The sequence below is a fragment of the Pezoporus wallicus genome, unplaced genomic scaffold, assembly GCF_028554395.1.
Source record: "Pezoporus wallicus isolate ANWC-B61680 ecotype Strahan unplaced genomic scaffold, APGP_CSIRO_Pwel_v1 contig_3573, whole genome shotgun sequence".
In the NCBI taxonomy this organism is placed as follows: domain Eukaryota; kingdom Metazoa; phylum Chordata; class Aves; order Psittaciformes; family Psittacidae; genus Pezoporus; species Pezoporus wallicus.
In genome coordinates, this window is record NW_026642425.1 from 928,742 (window position 1) to 954,224 (window position 25,483).

The 25,483-nt window shown below is 54.5% G+C and overlaps 4 protein-coding genes across 5 annotated transcripts in view; 2 read left to right on the plus strand and 2 right to left on the minus strand.

The window, feature by feature from the left end:
• The window catches only part of CNGB1 (cyclic nucleotide gated channel subunit beta 1), a 28,890-nt gene extending 25,211 nt beyond the window's left edge, over window positions 1-3,679 (minus strand). Inside the window, exons 1-10 of the mRNA XM_057430476.1 lie at window positions 3,573-3,679; window positions 3,194-3,352; window positions 2,845-3,090; window positions 2,607-2,649; window positions 2,338-2,419; window positions 2,172-2,253; window positions 1,737-1,776; window positions 1,263-1,413; window positions 1,084-1,159; window positions 116-152 (exon numbers count right to left, since the gene is read on the minus strand). Of these exons, the coding sequence (XP_057286459.1) occupies window positions 116-152; window positions 1,084-1,159; window positions 1,263-1,413; window positions 1,737-1,776; window positions 2,172-2,253; window positions 2,338-2,419; window positions 2,607-2,649; window positions 2,845-3,090; window positions 3,194-3,352; window positions 3,573-3,677 (1,021 nt within the window). The 5' untranslated portion in view covers window positions 3,678-3,679. The remainder of the gene's footprint in view (window positions 1-115; window positions 153-1,083; window positions 1,160-1,262; window positions 1,414-1,736; window positions 1,777-2,171; window positions 2,254-2,337; window positions 2,420-2,606; window positions 2,650-2,844; window positions 3,091-3,193; window positions 3,353-3,572) is intronic.
• A 10,922-nt stretch (window positions 3,680-14,601) lies between these two features.
• On the minus strand, window positions 14,602-18,343 carry ZNF319 (zinc finger protein 319). 2 transcript variants are annotated; one of them, XM_057430454.1, is made up of 2 exons: window positions 18,211-18,343; window positions 14,602-16,813 (listed from the first exon to the last, which is right to left on the minus strand). In XM_057430454.1, exon 2 carries the CDS (start codon window positions 16,462-16,464, stop codon window positions 14,812-14,814), a length of 1,653 nt encoding a protein of 550 aa, XP_057286437.1. In that variant the 5' UTR covers window positions 16,465-16,813; window positions 18,211-18,343; the 3' UTR covers window positions 14,602-14,811. The 2 variants fall into 2 exon arrangements, with proteins under 2 accessions (XP_057286437.1, XP_057286438.1); XM_057430455.1 differs by having other exon boundaries at window positions 18,221-18,338.
• On the plus strand, window positions 17,189-18,631 carry LOC130610508 (uncharacterized; the record flags this gene model as incomplete). Its single annotated transcript, XM_057430477.1, has 2 exons — window positions 17,189-17,276; window positions 17,979-18,631. Coding segments are annotated over exons 1-2 (741 nt in total), but the record flags the coding sequence as incomplete, so codon positions are not given.
• A 389-nt stretch (window positions 18,632-19,020) lies between these two features.
• Window positions 19,021-24,160, plus strand: USB1 (U6 snRNA biogenesis phosphodiesterase 1). Its single transcript, XM_057430456.1, has 7 exons — window positions 19,021-19,153; window positions 19,239-19,390; window positions 19,509-19,692; window positions 20,408-20,461; window positions 21,440-21,545; window positions 22,694-22,777; window positions 23,054-24,160. Exons 1-7 carry the CDS (start codon window positions 19,062-19,064, stop codon window positions 23,156-23,158), a joined length of 777 nt encoding a protein of 258 aa, XP_057286439.1. The 5' UTR covers window positions 19,021-19,061; the 3' UTR covers window positions 23,159-24,160.
• Window positions 24,161-25,483: the final 1,323 nt, after the last annotated feature.

The window sequence follows — 25,483 nt, forward strand, 5'->3', positions numbered from 1 at the left end:
GGATTTCAGGGATCTCTGGGCCCCTGAAATGGCAGCCATAGTAGACTGCAGGACAATAACCTTCACAATAACCTCAGCAAGCAAACCAGCACAGTGGAGTAGAGCAATCACTTACTTTCTTCCACGGGACTCAGAGTTGCTGCATCCATTCCCTGCCAGGAGGAAAAGGGAAATATGAGAATTTTGGGTTTCAATAACTCCATTTTTTTTTTTTCTCTAAACACCCCATTTTAAGTAAACATGGGCATTTTATGCTAAATATCCCATATGATTTCTTGGTGCACGTTGGTTAGCTTGGCCATGGGGACAAGCATCCTCACACATGATGGGAAATGGTAGGAGCACATCAGTGAGCTTGCCTTGGTGCAAAGGAAGGAAAGGATAGCATGCAAAGCCCCGGCTTCTCCTTAGAGCTGAACTGCAACCCAGTGAGGTGCCAGAACATGGGCACCACCCAGTGCTGCACAGGAAGGCAAGGAAACAGTAAAGAAAGCACAAACTGTGGGAGCTTTTGCTGCTGAGAAGCCAAATCCTGGTTTTCATTAACTAAGCGGGTTGTGGGGATTTGTTTTCTTGAAGGAGCTATGGGACAGCCCAAACCACATCAGGTCCCTGCACTGATCTACTGGCATGTGTATGGCAGGGGACACCTTTCCTGCTGGGGACATGGTGTTCACATGCCCTCTGCCTATCCAGCCCAGGCTGTTCAGCCTGGAGAAGAGAAGGCTGTGTGGAGACCTCATAGCAGCCTTCCAGTATCTAAAGGGGGGTTATAGGGATGCTGGGGAGGCACTCTTCATTAGGGACTGTAGTGACAGGACAAGGGGTAACGGGTTAAAACTTAAACAGGGGAAATTTAGATTGGATATAAGGAAGAAATTCTTTCCTGTTAGGGTGGTGAGGCACTGGAATGGGTTGCCCAGGGAAGTTGTGAATGCTCCATCTCTGGTGGTGTTCAAGGCCAGGTTGGACAGAGCCTTGGGTGACATGGTTGAGTGTGAGGTGTCCCTGCCCATGGCAGGGGGGTTAGAACTGGATGATCTTAAGGTCCTTTCCAACCCTAACTATTCTATGATTCTATACCTGTGCCTCCTGCTTCTCCCTTGTCACTGGCTGAGGCATCACCTTCTCCAGCCCCTGGACCAACCAGGCAAACACCCTGGTGACCAGAAACCACAGTTAGACCCAGCTGCTGGAACCTCTGCTCCCACAGCACTGTCCTGCTGGCCAGGTATCCACACAGAAGCTGCTGCTGCAGTTACCTGTTGCCATCTCCAGCCAGGGACCAAGGGACAAGGGTGGCCACTGGCTCGGGCTGCGTCTCAGCCACTGCTGGCTCCACTGCTGCCAGGGTGCTCTGGGTGGCTGGATCGTTGCTCTTTGGCTTTGCCTGGGGTTTAGTTCCTTTTGTGCCTGCTCAGGTTTATTGGGAAGGAGAAGGGGGACAGGCAATGCAGCAGTCATAAATCATTGGGGAAGGGGAGCAGGTGAGGAAGGGTCACCTCTCCCATGGAAGGACAGGCTTGGGGGACCTCCCTGAGAGCTTCTCCCCCAGGGATCCAGCCTGGAATGAGGACATGGGGTTTGGGGACAGAAGTGGTGTAGGGGTAGCGCTGTGATGCTGGGACCTGGTGTGCCCTCCCCTGGGGCACATGGACAGGGCAACTACAGGGACAGTGCCGGCCCGCACCCAGGTTCCAGAGTATATCCTCTGAAAGGGCACCCAGGGAACTCACCTCCCTCTGCTGCTTCACACTTCTGCTCCTTCAGCTCCGGCTGTAGAGGGAGAGAGGGACCAATGGACATGGCAAAGAGCTGGATGTGGCCCCACATCACCCTTGGTGGGCATGTCCCCTACCCCAAGGGGACCCATGTGCACAGCCCCACACACCCTCCACTGTACTTTTGTCCCCATTTCCTTGACAAAGACCATTAAGCCCAGACACCTGACTACTGGTACCAGCAGGTCCCAAATGGAGGGTCTCCCTGGATGCAGTCAGGCTGAGGAGCAGCAGGATGAACCCCAAGGCCTCTTTTTTGCTCTGCTCAATTTCCCATGGGTTTTCTTCTCCAGGGTCCCATCCACGGCATGTGGGATGAAGACAGGAAGCCCACTCCACTGTCACATCTGCCCAGCAGCCCCGCAGCCTCCTGCACTGTGCAGTGCTCACCTCCAGCTTCTTCAGCACCTCTGGCTGTGGCACCATCCTCTCAAAGCCCTGCACCAGCCAGTTGAGCACCCGCACTCCTGCCCTGCCAGAGGGGAGAGCAGCCATGGTTGGGGAGCTCATCCCATGCACCCCCTGCATTCCCCCAACAGCCAGCCCAGGGACCCACCACTCCGTGGTGGCAGAATCCGAGCCAGGATCCGGCTCACAGTCATCCAGCTTGTCATCTTCCGGATCGAAGGGGATTATCTCTGCAAGGAGAGCAGTGCCATGGGCACAGGGGAGAGCCAGGACCTGCAGTGCCAGGAGCTGCTGGTTTCCCCATCAGCTGGCGCAAGGGGACAGTAGTGTCAGCATCACTGACTGGGGAGGTGGGATGTGGGAGCCCCAGAATGGCACCTGGGATGCTGCAAACTGCAGACTCTTGACTCTCCTTACCCAGAGCTTCCTCTTCCTCGTCCTTGAGGATCTGGACCTCTGTCTGAAAAGCCAAACAGACCATCATCCCCTGGCAGCCAAGGTGGGCTCATCCCAAAAGGGATGAAGGCCACGCAGGGCAGGTTTAATGCTCCCAGTTAGCATTAGAGAGTGATGGGAAGGAGAAATAATAAGAAGAAAAGGTAAAAAGAGCTAGAAGCCCCAATATGCCAGACAGTTGCCTGGATCTGTCACCTACCTGATCAGGAACATCAATGCTTGTCTCGAAGCTCTTCCCAACTGCCTGCAGTGTCCCTGGGGCTGGGACTGGCTGGGGAATCACCTTCTCCAGTCCCTGGGAGAGCCAGGACAGCACATTGCTCCCCATGCTGCCAGGGAAGGGGCAAGTCAGGCTGAGAACCTTCATCCCAGGCATCCAGCCCCAAAACTGAAAGCAAAATCCCAAGCAAGCCATGCTGCACACTGGAGGATGCAATGGCAGTACCTCTCAAATACAGAGCCTTGGTCCTCAGGGACTGCAAATCCCACCTTCTTGTCCATTTCTTAATGGCAGCAGGAAAAAAAAACAAAATGAAAGCTCTCATCACCATTCCAGCAGCCCCTGGGATGCCAGCCAGGAGGGATCCATCCAGCAAAGGAATGCTGATCCCCTGCCCAAACCACCGTGTTCCCCTGCATGGGGCCTTACCTTCAGTGCGTGCGCAGTCAGCAGCATTCCTGGGGCCATCAGCCTTCCCTGTTGGTGCCTTCAAGGTGAAAGGCAGAAGGTATCAGAAAAAAAGGAAAGGAGACAGTGTCCCCTGGTCAAAGGTAGCTGCAAACCTCAGGGACTCCCCATACTTTCTGCTGCAGAGTGGGGATGCATCCTGGCCCTCATCCCTTCTGTGGATGCTGCAGAAGCACCAGGCATCTCTCCACCATGCCCACAGGATGCCTGCTACATCCCAGACTTGGATCCCCACTTACCTTAGGTGGCTCCAGGTCCTGCTCTGGAGCTGGAGTTGGAGGGATCTCCTCCACCAGATGAGCAACTGGGGGCTGGGGCACCACCCGCTCGATCCAGCTCAGCATCCTGCTGGGCAGCAAGGAGGGGTTTCCAGCAGTGAGAGGCCAGCAGCAGTCTGCAAGTCCTGCTTGGGAAAGGTGGCACTGCAGTACAGCCAGACCTGCATCAAAAGAAGCGTGACCAGCAGGTCGAAGGAGGTGATCCTGCCCCTCTACTCTGCTCTGTGAGACCCCATTTGGAGTACTGTGTGCAGTTCTGGTGTCCTCAATGTAAGAAGGACATGACGCTATTGGAACAAGCCCAGAGGATGCCACAAGGATGATCAGGGCCTGCAGCAACTTCTATATGAAGACAGGCTGAGAAAGTTGGGACTGCAGTGACTAGAACAAGGGGTGATGGGTTTAAAATGAAACAGGGGAGATTTAGGTTGGATAAAAGGAAGAAGTTCTTCCCTGTGAGGGTGGTGAGGCCCTGGCACAGGTTGCCCAGAGAAGCTGTGGCTGCCCCATCCCTGGCAGTGTTCAAGGCCAGGTTGGATGGAGCTTGGAACAATCTCCTCTAGTGGAATGTTTCCCTGCTCGTGGCAGGGGGTAGAACTGTATGATCTTCAAGGTCCTTTCTAACCCAAACCAGTCTGTGAGTCTATGATTCAACCTTGATCCCTCACCGCTACTGTGAAAAAAACGTACGCTCAATCTTAATCTCACAGGCTGTTCCTAAATGTAACCGTTCACTTAGGGTTGTTTTTCCACAGCCCTCCACAGCTGGCGTCACACAAGAAGTGCTCATGAAGCCGCAGCTGATCACAGAAAGAGTGATGCTCTGCTCAGGGTCCTCCATGCTCCCCTTCTTTCATTTGAAGGATGAAAAGCAACAGTAATTCGAGTAGAATTTGTTTAGGAGCAAGTTCCAATATGTGCATCAACTCTGCTTCTCACCTTTCAGCCATGGCCCAGAGACATGGTGGCTGCTGGGGCAGGAAAAGAGCAGGAGGGGCAGCCAGCTACAGTGCTGGGGCTGCTGTGGTGTTGATGTGGTAGGTAAAACTAAGATGCTGCAGAGCAGGGTTTCAGCTGTCCAAGCTCTGCTTGCTTAGCCTTTCTGGGTCTCCTGCACCTCTTCTCCATGCAGCTCTTGTCTGGGATGCAGCATGAGTGAGCAGAGTGATGCTGCATATTGGGTACAGGACTCTGACTGGCTGAAATAGGGGATGTTTGCTGCTGCTGCCCCTCCAAAAGCCATGCTCAGCCCAAAATGCCTCCCAGAATCATGCCACTCTACTCAGTAAGTGGCTCAGGAACATTCTTGGGCTGCCTCCACACTGCTGCCCATAGGAGATGCCAGTGAAGGGCAAGAGAAAGCAGGTCCCTGAGCTCCATCTACAGCCACGAGACTGCATGGGAGTTTTCATCCCGGGTTAACACATGATGCCAGTCCCACATACCCAGCAGGCTGATGGCTGGAAGCTGCTCAGTGCTTGGCTTTTTGCATTAACCCCTCACTCAGCATTTCAGGCATGCAGAAAACCTTCAGATCCCTTGAGGTGTTTCACTGGGGGCTTCCCAAAGCCTGGCATTTGAAATCCTAATGAGCTGTTGTTCCCAGGCTCGTGTATGATGTATGAGCTGATGTACAGCTCTTTGCTTGCCCCCACCTTGTGCAGGGCCTGGAGCTGGGTAGGGATGCATCCAAAGCATTGCCTCATGTGGCACCTCTAGCCCCTGGCACAGCACGGGCAGGCTCAGCTCTACCAGAGACCCCCACATCACCAGAGCAGGGTGGCTGTAAAACACCTCCCAGGAAGGCTGATGACCAGAAATCAATTAACAACTTGCCTTTTACCTCTCACCGGGTACAAGGGATCAAGGAGCTGTCCTAGGAACTGCAAAGAAAACCCAGCAGTGACACGTGGCACAGCAGCACTTCTATCTATGTTTTGGGACCTTCACAGGTCCCAGAGAAGCCCAAACAAGTGCAGAGAAAACCCCCTTCTCTCAACATAAAGTTGTGCAGCTGTAAAAGCCTGAGGCTTAAGCTTGTCATTGGCCTGGGGAGGAAAGTGGGGGACTGGTGCTGTTCCTCTGGCACACCCCAACAGAGGGGCAGGAACATTTGTGGGTCCCCAGAAAAATAATTGCTGGAAGAAACAGGAATGAGCAGCTAGAATTTGTCTGTGCTGGCACTGAAGAGCAGCAGCCACACGCAATACCCCGTGTTGCGGGCACTGGCACATGCCACTGCCTGCGTACAGCTCCATGGGTGAAGGGCTTTAGTCACCAGCACAAGCAGCACGTAGACCTGCCATCCTCACTCGGAGCAGGGAGTACCATGGCCTTTCCCTCCCCTCCAGTAGCAGATCAAACCCATCCACATTTACCCCACTCCATCACCCTCACAGCATCATTCCCCACAGACCCATCTCCCTGCCACAGCTCATCCTCCAGTTCCATTTCAGAGCACTGACCCCACTGTGATGTGTGACCCTGCAGAAACCCCAGCCATGTCCCTCACCTCCATCATTGTCACTTACCCCACTCACTTGCTGCTGCCTCCCGGGAAGCCACTGTTGGGGTCTACAGGCTCCTTGGCCACTGCAGCTCACTGCTGACCCCCCAAGCCCACCCCAATCCTCTCAGGGCTCTGCGAGGATTAGCTTAGCACTCCCTGCAAATGGGATTACTAGCACGCAGCTGTCTTGAATGCCCCAGCTCCCAACAGCCAGCCTGGCTTCAGTGAAGGATAGTGCAAAGAAAAGCCAAAATTCAAGCAGGTTTGAGCATCCTCCACATTGCTGGAGCCACAAAACCTACCTCAGACACTCTCCAGCTCAGTGCAAGCCCATCAGTGCTGTGGGGACACTGCCACCTCGCCCAGGGCCAGCTGCATGCAGGCATGCACAGATGAGCTGCAGTGAGGCTGCTGAAACTCTGTGGGGTGATGCAAGGGTGATGTGCCCCAGGATGCTGAACTCGCTGCTCTGCACTAACCCCAGCATGGTGGCAGGAGGTAGAAGCGCCAGGCTGAGCTAAGCCTCCGCTTGCTGAGCCTGCCAATTGCTGCTTGATCCGTTTACCTCCAGCCCTGCTGACTGCCAGCCTTTCCCATTGCCCTAATCCCAGCCACGGTCATACCCTGGAATCCTGGTTCTGGCACAGCTTTTCTGCTCAACATCCAGCCACAGGCTGGCCAGAGCCCCCTGACCTGATTCCTCCTTCCTCAGCACAGCTGGAGTCCCCATCCTAGTGAGCAACAGATCACCTTCCTGCCTGGCCCCAGCCTGGCACCTCTGCAACTCTGATTCACAGCTAGGGAAACTGAAGCACACAGCAGAGGTCCAGGCACTTTGCACCTCATTCCCCACCTCTCAGGCCTGGGGAAGCAGTCTGAAAGGCACCACTGTATTCTTAAAATACTGCTCACTCCAAAGCAGAGTGATGACTGCTTATAGGTCAGCATTGAACACTGACTTTTCCAGCAGAAACACAGATCAAAGGTGCATGCTGTGTTCTCCCAAGCCTCGTGGCTCCCAAAGCCATCACCCAGCCTCAGCTCCCTGAACTTTGCTCCCCATGGCTCTGGCCAGCAGAGCTGCTCCTGCCCGGCAGGAATCGGCAGCAAACCCCATGGTGGCCAGAAGATGAACACAGGGCTCTTATGCTAGGCCAGGCAGCTTGGATCCACGCAGTTTCCCCCTCCTCACTCTCCTGAATGGTAGACTCAGACCCCAGCCTAGGGCTGGCAGAGTTTAATTCGTCAGCAACTTTAGCTGCCCCAGTTGCCCACCTCCAGGCTGGGGGCAAACCCTCTGCTCTGCACTGCGGGATGGACGCTGATCCCACACCAGCACTGGGGGAGGCACGGGAGCCTCAGCTCTAACAAGTAGGACACTGGGGCTGCTGTGGAATGCCTTGAAAACCCCGTATCACCGTGAAAAAACCCACCTGTGAAGGGAGCTGGCTGGGCTGGCCCTGAAAGCACCACATGCAAGCTCCTGGGCAGCATCAAAGACTCCTGGACAGGCATGGTGTTAAATGGACTTGCTGCCCCTCTTGCAGGACCAGTGATGCAAGTGACACAAGATCAACCCAGAAGCCCTCACGGCACAGCCTGGCCCAGGTTCCACCTTGCAGGGTGCTGTGGAGGTTCCACCTGAGAAGACAGTGCTGCCTAAAAGAGCAAAGCAACACATAGGCCGCTTCAAGTTAACTTCTGCAGGCTCAGGCTTATGAAATCCTGCAGTAAGGGGTTCAAAAAAACCTGCATCCCCTCCAAGAGCAAAGATGCAAGTGAATGCCCGAGAGGAATACCTGGAGAACAAGGGGAAGGTTCTGCTGCTTACCTGGGCAATACTGCCAGCTCTCCTGGCATGTTTGCCAAACTATTTTCCACTCACTTTTGCTGCCTTTCATTTTCATCCTTGGCTTTCACATTGGTGGGGTAAGGCAGAAGGGACCGATTACAGTAACTACATGGAAAAAAGATACCAAGTAGGTAAGTAAGGTCTTCTGGAAAAGGAACCAGATCTTAAAGGGCCAGTGCTGAGAGGATGCTGCTCCCACCAGAAGCTCCTGGTCCTCCCTGAGCCAGAGCCTGGGCTCTAGCATGTGCAAGGATTACCTGCTTTGCTGTGATTCAGGGAAATCAAAGATGAGACATTAAAAGCCTGTGCATAGCAGGTGGTGGTGCTGATGTCTTTTGCTTGCCTACCCTGAGGATACAGAGTGTTTCCTCAAACCACAAGGTTCAAATACAGGCACTGGCTTGGGACTATCAGCTGCTGTTCAACTCTTCATCTTCCCATAGAAATCATCCAGCTGGGAGTAAGAAATTAGGGCAGCTGGGAAACATAACATCCTTTCTTTTAAGAAGGACATGGAGCTGTTTGAGCAAGTACAGAGGGGCCACAAGGATGATCAGTAGCTGGAGCACCTCCCGTTTTAAGACTGGCTGAGGAAGTTGGTGCTGCTCAGCCTGGAGAAGAGAAGGCTGTGTTTAGTTTAAACTTCAACAGGGGAAGTTCAGGTTAGATATAAGCAAGAGGGTGAGGCACTGTAAGGGTGGTAAGGCCCTGGCACAGGTTGCCCAGAGAAGCTGTGGTTGCCCCATCCCTGGCAGTGTTCAAGGCCAGGTTGGACGGGGCTTGGAGCAACCTGGTCTAGTGGAAGGTGTTCCTGCCCGTGGCAGGGGGTTGGAACTGGATGAGCTTTAAAGTCCCTTCCAACCCAGACTAGGCTGGGATTCTATGACTCTGCCACCAGGCACCATCCTGCTCTGTGGTACTAATGCCCTCCGAGGGCTCAGCACAGCTGCCAAGAGGGACAGGTGACCCGGGATCAGTGTCTGCAAGAGGGGAAGGGGTCCTACCCTCTCCCAAAGAGGGGGACATCCCTTCTCTTCCTCGTCCAGAGCACCTCTGCACTTTAATTGAAGGAGCCCTGAATGGACAAGGCAGCATGAAGGGATGCCATGCCAACTCCCAGCTGCAGGACTCAGCCAGAGCACTGTCCCCACTCTTGCCTTGGTTTCCCATTCCAAACCTTCAGCTAGAAGCATTTTTTCGGTGATCCAAACACACATCTCACCTGGGTGTGGGATGGAGCAAGTCAGGTTGTCTGCAGGTCTCTTGTTACCACAGGATGACAGAAAACTGTCTGGGAAAGCTAAAATGGCCAGGTGAGGGGCTGGAGTTCTTGGAGCACAAGATGCATCAGCTTCTGCCTCCTGAACAGGTGCTCCTGGTGGACAGAATCCTGCGTGTTTCTGCCCTGAAGCCCCAGCTTTGCCTCAGAGGAGAACTGTCCACCCCTAGCAAGGGGCAAAACCTGCTCTAGTGGAAGGGGTCCCTGCCTGTGGCAGGGGTTTGGAACTGGATGAGCTTTAAGGTCCCTTCCTTCCCACCCAACCCAATCTGGGATTCTATGAAAACCATACTGCAGACTCTGCTTGCTTTTGCTTTCAGCCCCAGATGTCTACCTATACCCAGTGTCTCAAGTTTTGGTTACTAAGTGGATGAACAATCATTTCTCCATCAGAAAAGTTCAGGGGAAAGTAAGAAAGAAAATATGGGAAAAAAATAAATATATAAAGCAGAGCCAGACAGAACATGAAGACAGAGGAGGCTCTGCTCCAGAAATCTTACACATCCACAGGAATGTATAAATAACTATAAATTTATTAGTAAAGCAAACCCATTTGACACTCACACAGAAGAGAAGGATGTGTTAATACAATATATATACACACATACACGGAGTATCATCTTAGAAACCCATGGAGAGCAGTGTTAAAGGCACTGCAAGCTACACAAACCTCAGCATCCTTGGCCACAACTCCCCATGGCCCCAGGGAACTCTGCCAGAGGCGTGAGCACAGGTCAGGATAACCGAAAACCTCACAGTCATGGAATCCCTCAGATCCATGGCCCAGAGGATATGGAAATAAGCCAGTGGTCCAGCTCCCTCCTGCTGTGCTGCTCTCCCACCGAGCACCCAGGACATGCTGTAACAACAGCTCCTTCATGCCCAGAAAGCAGCAGAGGCAGCTGCTGGCCCCAGCCCTTGCAGCAGCCATTACTGCATCTCAGCATCATGTGTGCAGGAACCTTCCACAGGTGAACTTGCCACGCAAGGGAGGAACAGTCGAACTCTGAACAAGTGGGTTTTTAGCTTAATATTACTAGCCGGTCTCTGTCTGCAGCCTTGATTTGATGGTAAATACTCAAGGGAAGTGTAGAAAGTGCTCTCCTCCCTCCTAACAGTGCTCAGCCAGGCTGGAGCACCCATACGTGGTCCCAGACTACTGTGAGAGGATGTTTTCCCCCTCGCCCTCCACTTATGGGCCCCAAGAGCAGAGTGTGCATGTCTTCCCACCCAGATGGCAGGGATGGCATGCGGTCCCAGAGAGCTGTCAGGGCCACCTAGGATACCTGTGGTCCTAGAGGTGCCCACACCACAGCCAACTCAGTTCATCCACCTGCCTGATGCCCACAGCTGCTCAGCAGGCATTCCCAAGGGAACTGAGTGATCCAACACTCCCCCCCCAACCAAGGCCATGACTTCTCCCCAGAGATGTCTGACAGCCCTTCACTGACTTAATGCCCAGCCCTGGAGAAGTGACAAAGGGACCCACCATGGAAATGGCTGCTCTCACCTCAGCACTTGTTTCCTACAGGCCTGCTCTGGCTCAGACTCACTCACCAGAGAAGAGCTGCACCATGGACACGATGTGGCCAAGCCAACCTGCTAAGCCAAAGGGATAGCCTGTGCCCAGTGGGATGGACAGCCTCATGGGGGAAAGGACCAGAAGCACCTACTGCATTTCAGCAAGACTACGGTCCTAGCACCTGACCTTATTATCATGGTTTGGCATCACCTGGATCTCAACCTGGGAGAGGAATTTGGGGCAGGACAAAGGGAACATGGGGTGCGAAAGGGGGAAGAGACCTCATAATCAAAATGAAAAAAAAAAAGATGAAAACCAAACTGCTGCTTGCAAATAAAGAGTTGAACAAAGGGTGAAGAAGCCAAGAAGATCTTACATTACAAAAGTATAAACAAAAGAGCTGTGGAGGGGAAGGGGCTGATACATAGCTAAAGGCAATCTGTAGGGTAGGCTAAGAGGAAGTGAAGATCAGCAAAAAGCCCAGGTAACAGTCTACCTTCTTCCTGGACCCAGGAAGACAGAGTAACAGCAGCCCTACAGAGCTGGGCTTATCTCCCGACAACATCCACACAGCCTCTGGTCAGCTGAACCCTGCCCAGCATCTCCCCAGCAGCATCCTGTGCTCGAGCTGCCCTACAGAGCATCCTCAGGTGTGGTCACCAGGTCTTGAAGACACATGCAACACCAGCTCCAGCACGGTGACCCTCTTGGGTGCTGTGCAGCAGTGAGTGATGCCAGAGGCCAAGTGGAGGCAGCATGAAGAAGCCTGAAAGTCTCGTGAAAGAAATGTCAGAAGAAAAGTGCAACACGTGTAGAGTAGAAACATGTTTTACTCACAACAGGCTTTGGCCACAACTGCTCTCTGGTTTGAAAAGGAAACACCAGCAGTTAGCAGAGCCCTTGGTGGTGGGTGCCTGGCCAGTCCCTGCTTCCCCACCCAGCGCCACACTCCTGACACCCACATGCCTCTGGCCATTTCCATCTTCTCTTGGGACAAAACAGGACCCAAAGACACATGAGCAGAGATCAACCTGCTGCTTCCAACTAGACAATTTCCCTGTAAAAACACCCCTGAGGCTCTTGGTGGCCACTTGGCAGCCTACTCCACATAGGTCCTCCACCAGCCAGTACCAGCGTCTGGCAGCAGACATCAACATGAGCTTCAACTGGATTTGTGCAGCAGACAAGGGAGTCATCACAGCCAGTCCTACTTAATGATGCTTTAATGCTGCACCAAGATGTTTATGAACCTAGAAGCACCAGCTCACAGCCACCGATGACCTGCACTTGTCCCCACCAAGGTCCCCACAGCACCTCTTCTCTCCCAGGTATGGGGCCCCACATCCTAAGCAGAGCTGGAGCTCCTAGCTGGGCACCAAAGGCCTTCCCAGCTGTGCAGCTTGAGAAAAACAAACAGACCACAACAGTCCCTATGCCCAGGGGTATAAAGGGTACGGGATCCACCAGCTCTGTGGCCAGCAAAAGGCGCAGAGCTGTGCTTGGGGCACACTGCCACCCTCCTCCGCCCCAAGCACCTCAGGCTGTCCAGCCACTCCAGCAGCCACTGGAGCCCTGGGGAAGGAAGAGAGCAGGGAACAGCCACAAAGGGGCCATGCCAACAATTCCTCCAAGCCCCTCCCCTCTAGCCAGCAGCCACCCCAGAAAAAAATAAAGCCACAAAAGCCCCTGGGGGCTTCAGCAGCCTCCATTTCACACCTGGCTCCTACTAAAGATGAGCTTCTCTGCAAGCTCCAGCTCTGGGCAATGATCCTGGCTACTGCAGAACCCCTGGCTTTGTGGGAACTGTGGCAGGCATGTGGAGCTTGGGCAGGAGCAGAGCGAGGGCTCAGGTGGGTGTCAGGCTCCCCAGCTGGCCCTGGTCCCATGCAAACACCCTTGGTCACCATCAAGCCCTTCTGCAAAGACAGGATTAGCCTTCCTTGGACTAATTTTTTCTCCTACAGTAAAGCATACACTGAACTTGCTACATATTAAACAGCAAAAACCAGCTATTTAGAACCAAAGAGATCTTTAAAAAAACAAGGTATCACTTTTTTTGTTGTTGTTTAAAAGATCCAGTATGACATCAAGTTAAACTATACAGTATTTTTAATGAGTATTAACAAACTGCTTAAAAAGAAAAAAAAAAGGCAAAACAAGAAAAAAAGAAATAGAAACACGGACAGAAAACTCGGTAGGAAGTTCTACATCTTTGAGGCAGCATGAAGATAACCATCGGTCCCTCTTCCTTGGGCAGCACAGAGCAAGGTCTGCTTTAACCCACTTAAAGCTGCACATGAAGACTGAGCCCCAGAGTCAGACCTATCACTGAATTGTCCTCATGCCTCCTCACCATCCTTGAAACAAAAGTCCTTCTCCACCTTTTATATGAGTAGTCCCCAACCAGCAAAGCAGGTGCTGCCCAGGCCTCTACAAGGTTCATCTTCCTGTATTTGCTGTGGACAATATTTATTAACCTTGTTCTCATCACCTGTGCAGCACAAGGGCAAGTTACTGGCTACTGCTTACTAATTACCACTCATCACAACATTCCTGCCTCACACAACGGCCAACAAACAGCACAGAAGAGCTGAGGCTGGCAGGGACCTTGGGGAACCATCTTGTCCAATCTGCTTGCACAAGGTCAGCTACAGCAGGCTGTCCACGACCACATACAGCAAGTGGGTGAGTATCCCTGCAGATGGATGTTTAACATCTTAATGTCTCCAAAGACAGAGAGGGAAAGGCTGATGGGCAACCTAGTGAGCACACCTTCAATCTCCAAGGCATCTAACTGGCATGTAACAGGTCCCTCGGTCATGAGAAGCCAGCAAATTCCTGCAGAGGAAAACACCTGAGGCTGCATCAACTTTGCTAGGGGAAATTTATTTGTAAGTGATGTTTACAAGAACTGTGCAAAACCTGAAAAATACAGAAGAGGTAAAGATAGAGTAAAGGGGTAAAACAGGACTCCCACAAGAGGGGAAAAATGCACTCCTTTGCCCACTGCTGACCTTCCCCTTCCTCTAGAGCCCAGCCTGCAGGCCAGGATGGATGCCCCTGGCTTGCTTTGGTTCCCTCCAGCAAATCAGCCACCAAGCTCCTGGCAGCACGGGTTCCTGTTGGCAAGGTTGACACTTCTCAAACTGTAGGTTATTAGTAGTGTTCTCTCAACCTTTACTGTTACAACTGCCAGAAGGGCTCTTTGCCTGATGCCCCTGGGGGGATGCTAACAGCCTAAGCAGTGCAAAGGGGCCCAGAGGCTGGGAGGGAGTTTTGGCAGGAGAGCTGGGTCCCTCCAGAAGCAGGCTCTCAGTCATGAGCAGGGCAGGGAGACCCTCCTTGCCACATTTGCCAGTAGAGGCACAGCGCTTGCTACTCCTCCCCATGCTGCTGGCAGGGATGGGCAGGCTCATCCAGGACCCTTGCAGGGTGTGATAGCCAATGACTGCAAAAGCAGCAATGCCAAAGTGCTTTTTGGAGCTATGTGGCCCCATGGCTTTTCCCTTTCTACACTCTAGAAAGAGGGAGAGCAGGGGAGGTCAAGGCAGTCAACACTAACAAACTGTAGCAGTCCTTGCAACTGATCTTGGACCAAGAAATATGGAAGATCCCAGAAGCAGAAACCTGCTACTTCCTCGCTGAGCTCTCTCTGCCCTTCTCCTAAGCCCTCTCACGAGGAGTCACCCAGCCCTATGGACCAGCACCGTCAGGCAGAGGACTGAAAAAAGGCTGCATGCGAAAGGCTGGTGCCCACAGCTCAGATCCCAGCACTGGAACTGCAGGTACAGCATGAACTAGGCAACTACAGGCTCCCCACCTCCCTCCTTTCCTCTCCACCCCTTTGAGCTTTTCACATCGTCCATCGCCCCTGTAAAACAAGTGGTGTAGCAACCACAGAGGCCAGAGGAAAGTTTACCTGCCTGACCTCCCTACCTCTCTACCCCCAAACTCTGTTTACAACCAAGAAGAGGGAAGGGGGAGGCTGAGGCTCTGGAGCATCACATGCAAGCTGCAAGCCACCAAGGGGCAGGAGGCTCATGACAAGCAGGCAGCCACCTGGTAGGCGCCCTCAGTTGTGTGCTGGACACTGTGCTCCTGCAGCAGGCCCAAGTCCAGGAACCGCTCCCCGCACCACATGCACTTGTACTGCTGCTCCCGGGCATGCACACTATGGTGCTTGTTGAGGTGCTCACGCTGCTTGAAGGCCTTCTCACAGGAGGGGCACTTGTAGGGCTTCTCACCGGTGTGCACACGCCGGTGGCGCTGCAGGTCCGAGGCGTACTTGAACCGCTTGTCACAGTCAGGGCACTTGAGGGGTTTCTCACGGGCCGGGTCGCAGCAGTGCTGCACGAACTCGGAGGAGGAGAAGAAACGTCTCTCACAGAGCGTGCACTTGAGGGGCTTCTCGGAGCAGTGGGCCAGCTGGTGCTTCTGCAACGCTGAGGCCCGCTTGTAGGACTTGTTGCATATGCCACACTTGAATGGACGCTCTGCGTTCTGCACACACTTGTGCCGCAGCAGCTCCGAGGACTGGTTGAAGCCCTTCTGGCACACGTTGCACTTGAAGAGGTTTTCTATGCCATGCACATGCTGGTGGTACACCAAGTGCGAGGGCTGCACAAAGCCCTTCTCACACAGGTTGCACTTGAAGGGTTCCTCAGCCTTGTGCGTGCGGCGGTGGCGCATCAGCGCGTACTGCTGCTTGAAGCTCATCTGGCACAGGTCACACTTGAAGGGCCGCTCCTCGCTGTGCGTGCGCTCATGCTGCCGCAGGTCAGATGGGCGCTTGAAAGCCTTCTGACACTCACTGCAGCGGAAGGGTCGCTCCCCGCTGGGTGTGCAGGGGTGCTGCAGCAGCTCTGACGACTCCTTGAAGTGCAACTCGCAGATGTTGCACTTGAAGAGGTGCTCCCCGGAGTGCGCGTACATGTGACGCACCAGGTGGGAGCGGTGCTTGAAGGTCTTCTCGCACACCGTGCACTTGTAGGGCCGCTCTGAGCTGTGCGTCCGCTTGTGGTGCACCAGGTGGGATGACTGGCTGAAGCTCTTGTCGCACAGCGTGCACTTGTAGGGCTTCTCACCCGTGTGGATGCGCTCATGCCGGGACAGCTCTGAGAGGTGCTTGAAGGTTTTCTGACAGATGGAGCAGCTGTAGGGCTTCTCTGAGGTGTCAAGAGGCTGCAGATGCTCTGCCTCAGGGGGCTTGTAGGTTTTCTCACAGATAGAGCACTTCATGGCGTTGCTGTTGTGGACGTTGTGGTGCTGCGCCAGTGAGGTCAGGAGGGAGAAGCCCATCTTGCAGACACCACACACAAAGGGCTTCTGCTCCACCTGGATGCACTGGTGTTCGAGAAGGTCAGTGGCCTGGTGGAAGACCTTCAGGCACTGGGTACACTGGAAAGAGCGATCATGGCCTGGCAAGCACTGGTGCTCATGGGGGTTGGAGAGGTGAGTGAGGTCATGGCCACACACCCCACATTTGTGGGACAGGTCTCCAACCTGGAGGGAGGCGTGCTGGGGGTGCTGCAGACCGGGGTCTGGCTGGAGCAGTATGCCGTAGACAGCACAGCCCAGGGAGCTGTCAGTGCTGGGCGGGATGGAGTGCTCTGTGAGAGCGGCTGCCCCAGCGTGGTGCTGCTGTGGTGGCTGTGGTGGTTGCTGCTGTTGCTGCTGCCAGCTTTCTGACATGCTTGGGGAAAAACACGGGATTTCAGCAGGGACAGCTTCAGCTTCTTGGTGGAGAAGGTTCAAGTGAAAACAAGAATTGAAAGTACCAAGATCCTGATTCCCCGTAGCCGATCTGCTGAAGTCAAGGACAGAAAATCCAGCCAACAGCAGGATCCTGGGAAGCACTGACTGAAACTCCAGAGCCTCCTCCTCAGATCAGCTCAAGTTCTTTGTGGACTGATCTGGTTTGGCTTTTTCTGACAAAAGAACAGGAGGCAGAAGCAAGACAAGAGGAGGTCCTTCTCTGTGCTGGCTGTGATGTGCTCACATTTGGGAAGAGTGAGGGAAGCAGCCCAGGGAACAGTTCTCTCTGCAAGGAAGAGGACAGCTGGTGTCAGGTCTTAGAAGAAAGATGGGCAACACTCCAGTCACCCTTCTCCCACAGTTCGCTTTGAAAACTCTCCTGTGTCCCTGCAAAGCTGCCAGAAGGCCAGTCTGGAGGAGCTGACAAGAACCAGAGCCCCCCTTACCGCTGGGCTAAAGATGACTGGACCTAGGGAGGGTCAGGCTCTGCCTACACACAGCCAGGCATGTGTTTGAGACATGGGCTCTCAAGAGGCAGCACAGCTGCCCAGGTTCAAGTCAGCAAAGCCACTACCCCAGCTACTGTCATCCACTGGATGCCCTGGCCCCAGTGGGGGCATGGGCTGAAACACCCATCTCTGCCCAGGCTGAGGTACACGAAATGCTGTACAATCAAGAAGCTACCAGATCAGATTTTATAGACATCAAGGCAGATCCCAAGCTGATCCCATCCCAGCTGAAACACCCCTGTAAGGCAGTTCTGCTCCTCCTGCCGCTTGGGTATCGGGCACATTACCCAAGGGATGTATGTAAGAGATATCCTCTGCTCCTTCTGGGCAGCACTTGTGGACTAGGAAGAGCAGGAACCTCTGCTATCCTATCCACAAAACACAGAACCCACAGGTATCATGCAAAGAACCTGCTGTGAAGATAAAAGAACTGTTAAAGCAGTAACTCAGCTGAACCTCCTACCAAAACATGGAACAGAAGTACACTGGAGCTGAACATTCTACACCAGAGCTGCTGCCTGGTCTTACTGCAGAATATCACAGCTCACTAAAAAGTTCCAGTCTTTCTAGAGATGTCCAGAAAAACCTGGTATAAACTTAAGAGTAAAACCCACCAGTGAGCAGCAGAGGCAACACATCTCAAGAGAGAGAGAGGGTCCAGGCTTTGGCAAGAAACAGCCTGGGCCATGAGTTCCTAACCCCCATCAGAGCACAGACAGGAATGAGTCAACCCACATGCCCCTACCCAGGGTTAAGTAAAACCTGGGTCTTCTAGGAAGGTGTTTGTTGTGTTTAAAACCAAGCGCTAACGAGGACCAAAGAAACCCACTTCCCACCTCCCCAGTGCCCAACTGAGATTGGATGGTTACCTACAGCTTAGGGAGCTTCTGCCTACAGGGACTTGCAAAATAGTATTTTGACTGCCAGCAAAATTTTGGATAGTAAAACACCCAAAGGTCCCATCACCACCCTGCCAGAACGCCAAGATCTGCTCTTTCTGCTACATAGCTCACCTTGCCTGCAGACATGGGCTGGCAGCAGCAATCCCCAGCACGGAGCTTGATGGGATGGATACAGAGCTTCAGCCCGGCTGCAGCCCTCCCGCTCGGGCAACGTTAACCACGGCAGGAGCATCCCAGACCCATGGAGGAGGGGGGGAACGAGGAATACCAACCTTGGCTTACCGAGTGTTCTGCACGGGTACCCGAGCCAGCGCCAGCTCCGAGCCTAAGTCATCCCTCCGTGGGAGGTGGGAAGCGACTACCATTCCAGGAGAGCAGACGGGAGCGCAGAGGTACTTTCAAACTGGAGCAGCAGCTCGCAGCACGGCCTGCTCCTGCATGGTGCTGCCCGCGCCCGCCTCCCACCGGCGGGCCAAGGACGAGGCCGCCTCAGGGAGCGGCGCGGCGGGCCCGGGGGCCGCGGGGGCGGTCAGGGAGCTCGGAGGCCAGCGGCCGCTGCAGCCCGCGGCCAGGCCCGTCCCGCAGCTCGCCTCTCCCCATGGGACGGCTCCCGCGGCCCCGCCGGCGCGCGCACCGGCGCGCTTACGGTGCCCTGCGGCCTGCCCCGCCGCTGCGCTGCTGGAAGCCCCACGCTGGGCTGGGGTAGGGGGTTCTTGCCCGCCCCGGCGAGGCCCACACAAAGGGCGGCGGCGGCGGCGGCCAAGCCCCCAACCTCCGACGGGAGGGAGGCCCCTGGCAGCCTGCTCGCTACCGGCGGGGCCGCGGCCTGCACGCTCCGCCCAAGCCCCACGCCGGCGTGGCGACGAGAGCCGGGAGGGAGGGACGGAAGGAGGGAACGGGGCGCCGGTGCCGGAGGCGGGCGGGCGGCGGCTGCGGACGGAGGGAGGGCGCGATCCCAGCGGGCCGGATCGGCCGCGGCGGCGGCGGAGGCGGAGGCGGGGCGAGCCGCGGAGGCTGCCCCCTGCTGGGCCGCGGCCACAACAGCGCCCCCGCCGGCACCGGGGCACCGGCACTGGGAGAGGGGGTCACCGGCAGCAGCGGCCCGGAAAGGCTCGGCGGAGCCATGAGGGCCGCCCTGGTGGAGTACAGCAGCTCGGAGGAGGAAGAGGAAGGGAGGCACCGGGGTGGCGGCGAACAGGAGTCTTCCAGGGCCGGGTGAGTGCAACGGGAAGGGCCCAGGGCGGTGGGAGCCAGCGGGGCGGGGTGAGGACGCGCGGCCTTCATCCTTCTCGTCCTACAGCGCTGTGCGGCACCGCCTGCCGCTGCCCGCGGACCTGCCGGGCGATCTGGAGCCGGAGGAGGCCGTTACCGATGACAGTTCCCGGCACGGCGGCCGCGTCCGCAGCTTCCCGCACGAGCGGGGCAACTGGGCGACCCATGTCTATCTGCCCTGTAGGTGATGGCGGGCCCGCGAGTCCGCGGGGCAGCCGGTGTCCGGCGAGGACGGGAGCTTCGGGGAGGGGTGGTGGTGGGCTCGGGGACAGCCCGTGTGTGAGCGCGCTGCCCGCAGACAGGGTGCGGGAGGAGTTCCTGGAGCTGCTGGAACTGCTGGTGTACCGCGCCCGTAACCACGTCCCGTCGCTGTCGGCGATGGAGGAGTTCCACCTCAGCCTCTCGCAGTGCGTGGTGCTGCGTTACCACTGGATACAGCCCTTCGTGAGCGGCCTCAGGGCGCGCCTGGCCTCCTTCCACAGGTACGTGCCTTCCGGGGCCGCTCCCCTCCGCCCAGGCCTCTGGGTGCAGCGGCACCTGCAGGCTTCCCTGGTGCTTATCCCTACGGAGCTCTCAGCGTGATCGGGCAGCACAATCACGTCTGCCCTCTCCGGGCGGCGGCGGTGCTGTGCCGTGCTCTGCCCCAAGGGTCATTTCTGAGGCTCCGAAAAGCTGCAAACCGGAGGAGTTTGTCCGAGTCCAGGAAGGTTCTGGCTTCAGCTATTCGGTGCCAGTGGGGCACACATTTGCCTTTATCTTTCCAATGCTCGTTAGAAATCGTGTCCCCTCCACAGGATTTTTTTTTCTCTCTTCCCCCCCCCCCCCCCTTCATTTTCCCACTTTTGTTTTTTCTCATTTCTTCTCCCCACTTTTTCCCTCCCCCCTTTTTTCCCTATGTCTTTCCCCCCCTTTTATTCCACACTTCTTCTCTTTAACTCTTTTTTTTTTTCTCACTTTTTCCCTCTTTTCTCCTTTTTTTTCCGTCTCTTTTTTTTCCCCCAATTCCCCCCTCTCTTTCTCCTTTTCTTCCTCTCCTCTCTTTTCACTCTCTTTCCCCTCTTCTTTTTTCTCTTTTTTCTGTTATTTTCTCTCATCCCCTCCACCCCACAACCCTTTTCTTTTCCTTCCCTTTTTTTTTTCCCACTCTTTTTTTTTTTTTCCCTTCTACCAGCTGAAATAGGTTCTTCCTTATTTCAGGTTCTTTTGTGTAGCTGACCAAGTGAAGGTTTACACCAACCAGACCAAGACGAGGTGAGTGAGTAGCAGCACACCCTCCCTGCCTGCCTGGGGAGGAGCCTGAGCAAGGTGCTGGGTGAATAGGAGGCATCACCCTGCCTGTCCCACAGTGACTTGGCTGAGCCGTGTGACAGGGCAGTACAGGATCACTGCATCCCCAGAGGTCTCACCCGTTCCCGAGCCACTTGCACAAACATTTAGCTCCAGTGCTGATTCTCTGCCAGCCTTTGGTCACATCAGCAGTGGGTGAACCTGCAGCCTGGGGTGGGCAGAGCTGGGGCCACATCTTTTGGTAGCAATGCTGGTGGTGAAATTGTAGTGCAGGTCTTTCAAGAGCTGGAGTGAAATGGCTCAGACAATGCTAATTCTCGTGGGTGTCAGCTCAGAAGCCTGATTCTGACTGAATGCAATTAAGTAGTTTAAATGTCAAAGCAAAGGTGTTTAAATTGTGAGAAGTTGCTGAATCTAGTGGGAATGGCAGCTCACGATAGTCATGGGCATGAAGAAGTGGATCCTTAGTCCTCCCCTCCCCTCCTGGAGTCTAGAAAGCATCATCCAGAGAGTCCTCTTGAGGAGATATCTCTCCAGCTTGGCATGTCCCATTGCCTGCTTCCTCTCCCACTGTAAAACACCTCCAGCAACTTCTGCTTTTTGACAGCAGCTGCTGCCCAGGCCCATGGCCTGCTGGAATTTCCATAGAATGCATCCTGTGCCTGTAAAGTGAGTTTTTGTGTCCCAAACAGTGCTGAATTAGTCTAGTAGGCCTGTACTGTGTATAATCCAGTCCCTCTTCTCCCTGCCACTACATCTCTGTTTCTTTTTTTCTTGAGAATGTGGTCAGTTTCATTGAACGCTTAAACCTGGAATTCCTCATATTATCTTTTGTTAGGGGGTAGGAAAATTGCCTGGTCAGAACGCAGGGCTAAGTATGCTTTCAGCTGTGCTTCCTGCAGCATGAGAGCATGCTTGCTGTCTCTCTTTGCCTTTTTCTAGGACCTTTATTGGCTTGGAGGTCACTGCTGGGCATTTTCAGCTGCTGGAGCTGGTCTCAGAGGTAGACAGAGTTCTGGAGGAATTTGACCTTCCCACATTCTACAAGGTGAGGTGTCTTCCAATGCTTTCCTGCCGCTCTGAACATGCCAGCTGGTTCCGTGTGAGAGGCCCTTAAAACGTTCACCTCAAATAAAGAGGCACAAGGAGGTTACACACTGAAATGGTCTCCTCTGGGCTTTTCATACCTCACACGCTGAACATAATCTTGCTGAGAATAGGACTAGTGAAAGTCATAGCAACCTCAGAGCAGCCTTCCAGTGTCTGAAGGGGGCCTACAAAGATGTGGAGAGGGACTCTTCATTAGGGACTGCAGCGACAGGACAAGGGGTAATGGGTTCAAACTTAAACAGGGGAAGTTCAGTGAGAGTGATGAGGCACTGGAATGGATTGCCCAAAGAAGTTGTAAATGCTTCATCCCTAGCAATGTTCAAGGCCAGGTTGGACAGAGCCTTGGACAACATGGTCTAGTGTGAGGCATCCCTGCCCATGGTGCAGGGGGGTGGAACTGGATGATTTTAAGGTCCTTTCCAACCCTAACCATTCTACAATTCTATTCTGTAAGTCTCTGACTTCTGTATCATGCCCTGTGCAGGTGAGTAAGGATGTTAACTGTCTAGTGGCCTCTTGAGAATCATGTCTCTGTGGCAAAGGGCCAGAGCAGACACTCAGCTGTGCATGGAATTAGGGTTGTCCTAGGATAAAACAGGCTTGGGGTGAGCACTGCGGTGATGCTTGTGCCTCTTCCTTGGGCAATTTCTTGGGGCATCTGTCTAGCCTTTTTGCTTGGTACTAGCTTTGAGGACAGGTTGTGGAATTTGAAGGGCCAGACCCTGATTTCTCTGTCTCCAGAGCTGAGCAGGAGTCTCTTGTGTACTATTTGGAAGTGACCCACCTACCCACTGTGGGACCGGCCATGGGAGGTTCTCTGTGCAGTTGCTGACTGCAGGGAGGCTGAGAATCAGCCTTGCCCACCTGTGTACAGAAAGGCTGGGCTGGGGGAGTGCAGGACTCAATTCACCTCATGCACATCAGCTCTGCAACTGTTGAGCTGGCAGAGGGGGCTCCCAGCCTCAGGATCCTCCTGCCTGTGTGGTCCCAGGCAGGACAGCATCACACCAGATCTCCCACCATGGTTCCATCCGTTGAGCAGAGCCTCCTTCACCCCTCACGATCTAATCCCTGTTTTGCTTTCAGGACCCATCATTCCACATCAGCTTGGCCTGGTGCGTTGGGGACCTGTCGGAGAGGCTGGAAGGGCAGTGCCTGCAGGAGCTCCAGGTATGGCCCCGCACAGCATGGAGAACAGGGGAAGAGCAGAGCTGGTGTTCAAACAAGGGCAGAGGAGATTTCTTCACTGAGCAAGACAAACTTCACTGGGTTGGAAGAACTCGTATTGCTTTTGGGGGCAATTAAGATAAGTCACCCTCCAGAGGGAAGTCAGAGGCTTCTGGCCACAAATGGCCTCATCTCCAACTTGGTTGAGGGAGGGAGCTGCTGACTCTGTCCTCTGGCAGATCCATCCTCCTGGTACTAATTCCTCCATCTGGTTTCCAGGACATCGTGGACGGGTTCGAGGACTCGGCACTCCTGCTGCGTATCCAGTGGGAGCAAATACATTGCAAGTCAGGGAACAAGTACTTCTCCTTCCCCTTGAGGTAGGGGCCCTTGGGACTGTGCATGTCAGACCTGAAGAGCCTGATGTTTAACCAAGGACAGATCTGCAGTGCAGCTCGGAACTTTGCATGCTCTCACGCACTTCCCATGTTCCTCTTGCCTGCTCAGCATCTCCGGGCCTCCAGTCAGGCTACTTCCAAGTCTGAGTTGCTGGCTAAGAACTGTGTGTTTGTAGCAGGTTACATCCTCACTGCTGTATATGCAGTAGTCAGCACTGGTGGTTCCAGCCATCACACAGTTGCTAGTTTTGCCAGTTTTATAAAAAAAAGAGAAAATATATAAAAGTCATAAATGCCTTGTGGGAAGGAGGAAGAAAGTAGCATGGGAAGCTGTTGCTAAAGGGAGAGTGTCTTGCATTGTTGTAAATAGCACTGCCATGTCACCAGGAGGCTGTGAGAAATGCTTTAAGTAGCAAGAAGCAAGGACATGGAGCTGGACTCTCAGCTGAGCATCTTCATACTGTAAGCCAGCTTCGACAAGTTCCTGGGATGCGTTGTGTCCCCATCCCACTGATGCTGCCTTTAGAGAGAAATTTCAGTACTTGATCCTTTTGCCAAACAGCAGAAGATGAAATCTGGATGGGAGTGGTTGGGAACCCCTTGTGTTTCAGTGATCCAGGCTGGGTCTAAAACAAGAGCTTTGATTTAAAAGGGTGAGTGCTATAAGCCCAGGACTTCAGAGGGCTGCTTCTCCAGAGAGGCTTGCTGCCATGTGGTCATGGGGTGGAAGCTCCTGCCCAGCCTCCGTGCTTTTTCCTGGTGAGAGCAGCAGCCCCAGAGCTGCAGTGACCAAGGAGATGGCAGGCTGGTCTTTGTCCCTTAGAAGAAACTCCTTTTCAATCCTTTTGTTCCAGTGGGCAGCCAGCTGCAGCCCCTGAGGCTCTTGGAACAGGATCCCAATGTGTTGCCCTGAATCTTTCGTTCCTCATCTGTCTGATGAAAGACCCCAGGACTTGTGGGCAGTAAAAGTCTGTCTCGTGTCATAAAACCATTTCTGTGGTGTATTTCAGATGTTCCTTCAGACACACCCAACTCCTGCAGACTTAAGGTGGTGCAGTGGCTACAAATGCTTCTGTGTGCTTGATGCTTGCCTATGAGGAAGCCAGGGGCTTTGTGGCCATGGGAGCATCTCAGCACATGTCACAGTGTCTGCCAACACTCACGCAGTAACTGGTTTTCAAAATCATCAAATCATGGAATCCCAGGCTGGTTTGGGTTGGAAGGGAGCTTAAAGTTCATCCAGTTCCAACCCCCTGCCACAGGCAGGGACACCTTCCACTAGACCAGTTTGCTCTAAGCCCTGTCCAACCTGGCCTTCAACATTGCCAGGGATGGGGCAGCCACAGCTTCCCTGTGCACCCTGTGCCAGGGCCTCACCACCCTCACAGGGAAGAACTTCTGCCTTGTATCTAACCTGAACTTCCCATTTAAGTTTGAACCCACCACCCCTTGTCCTATCACTACAGTCCCTAACGAAGAGTCCTTCTCCAACATCCTTACAGCCCCCCTTCAGGTGCTGGAAGGCTGCTTGGAGGTCTCCACACAGACTTCTATTCTCCAGGCTGAACAACCCCAACTTGCTCAGCCCGTTCTGAGGTTGGGATGAAGCCATGTCCCAAATCTCCATCCTAGCTTCCTAAGCTTTTTGGTGGATTTTGTGGGACTGGAGGTCTGGCATTGCTGACCCCATGACAGCTGGGGAAGGGGTCCCTGTCACAGCTGAGGCCCTTCCTATATGCCTTGTCAGAGGCCGGGTACCCTCGTACCCCGGGGAGCTCCTCAGGGTCCTGGTGCTGTCCCCCAGGGCTGGAAGGTGGCTGAGGCCAGCCGAAAGGAGCTGAAGTGTCGGGGTGGCGGCCGCAGCCCTAGGAGCTGGGGGTCTCCAGGAGCCGAGACTGTAAAACGGAGTGGGTCAGCCCCAGGGGATGCGCAGTGTCGTTATTGGGCTGCCTCGCCATGTTTTGGTGCTGCACCGGCTGCGACAGTACCAAGGCAGCGCCAGGCCTTGGCGCGATGCCTGGGGCCGTAACACCGCCGGGCGGGGGAGGGCAGCGAGACAAGAAGGGGGGGGGTTATGTGGCTGATCGCCGCACTCTAGGGGGGCTACCTCCCCTTCCCGTGCCCCCATGACTCCGCGCGCGCTCCGCCACTTCCACTTCCCGCTCCGCCTCAGCATCTTAACAGCCCGGGTCGGCCGCTTGTGCGTATGCGTAAAACGAGAAGCGTTGATTGGTTTAGAGAGCAAAAAAATACTTGGGGAGCTCTCTGGCCAATGGAAGCACGGCGCTGGCTTACGTAAGGGGCGTGGATA

Coding starts and splice junctions, on each gene's coding strand:
- ZNF319 (XM_057430454.1), bottom strand. CDS start 16,464: ATGTCAGAAAGCTGGCAGCAGCAACAGCAGCAACCACCACAGCCACCA.
- USB1 (XM_057430456.1), top strand. CDS start 19,062: ATGAGGGCCGCCCTGGTGGAGTACAGCAGCTCGGAGGAGGAAGAGGAA. Junction 19,391..19,508: donor GACCCATGTCTATCTGCCCT/GTAGGTGATGGC, acceptor CGCTGCCCGCAG/ACAGGGTGCGGGAGGAGTTC. Junction 19,693..20,407: donor CGCCTGGCCTCCTTCCACAG/GTACGTGCCTTC, acceptor TCCTTATTTCAG/GTTCTTTTGTGTAGCTGACC.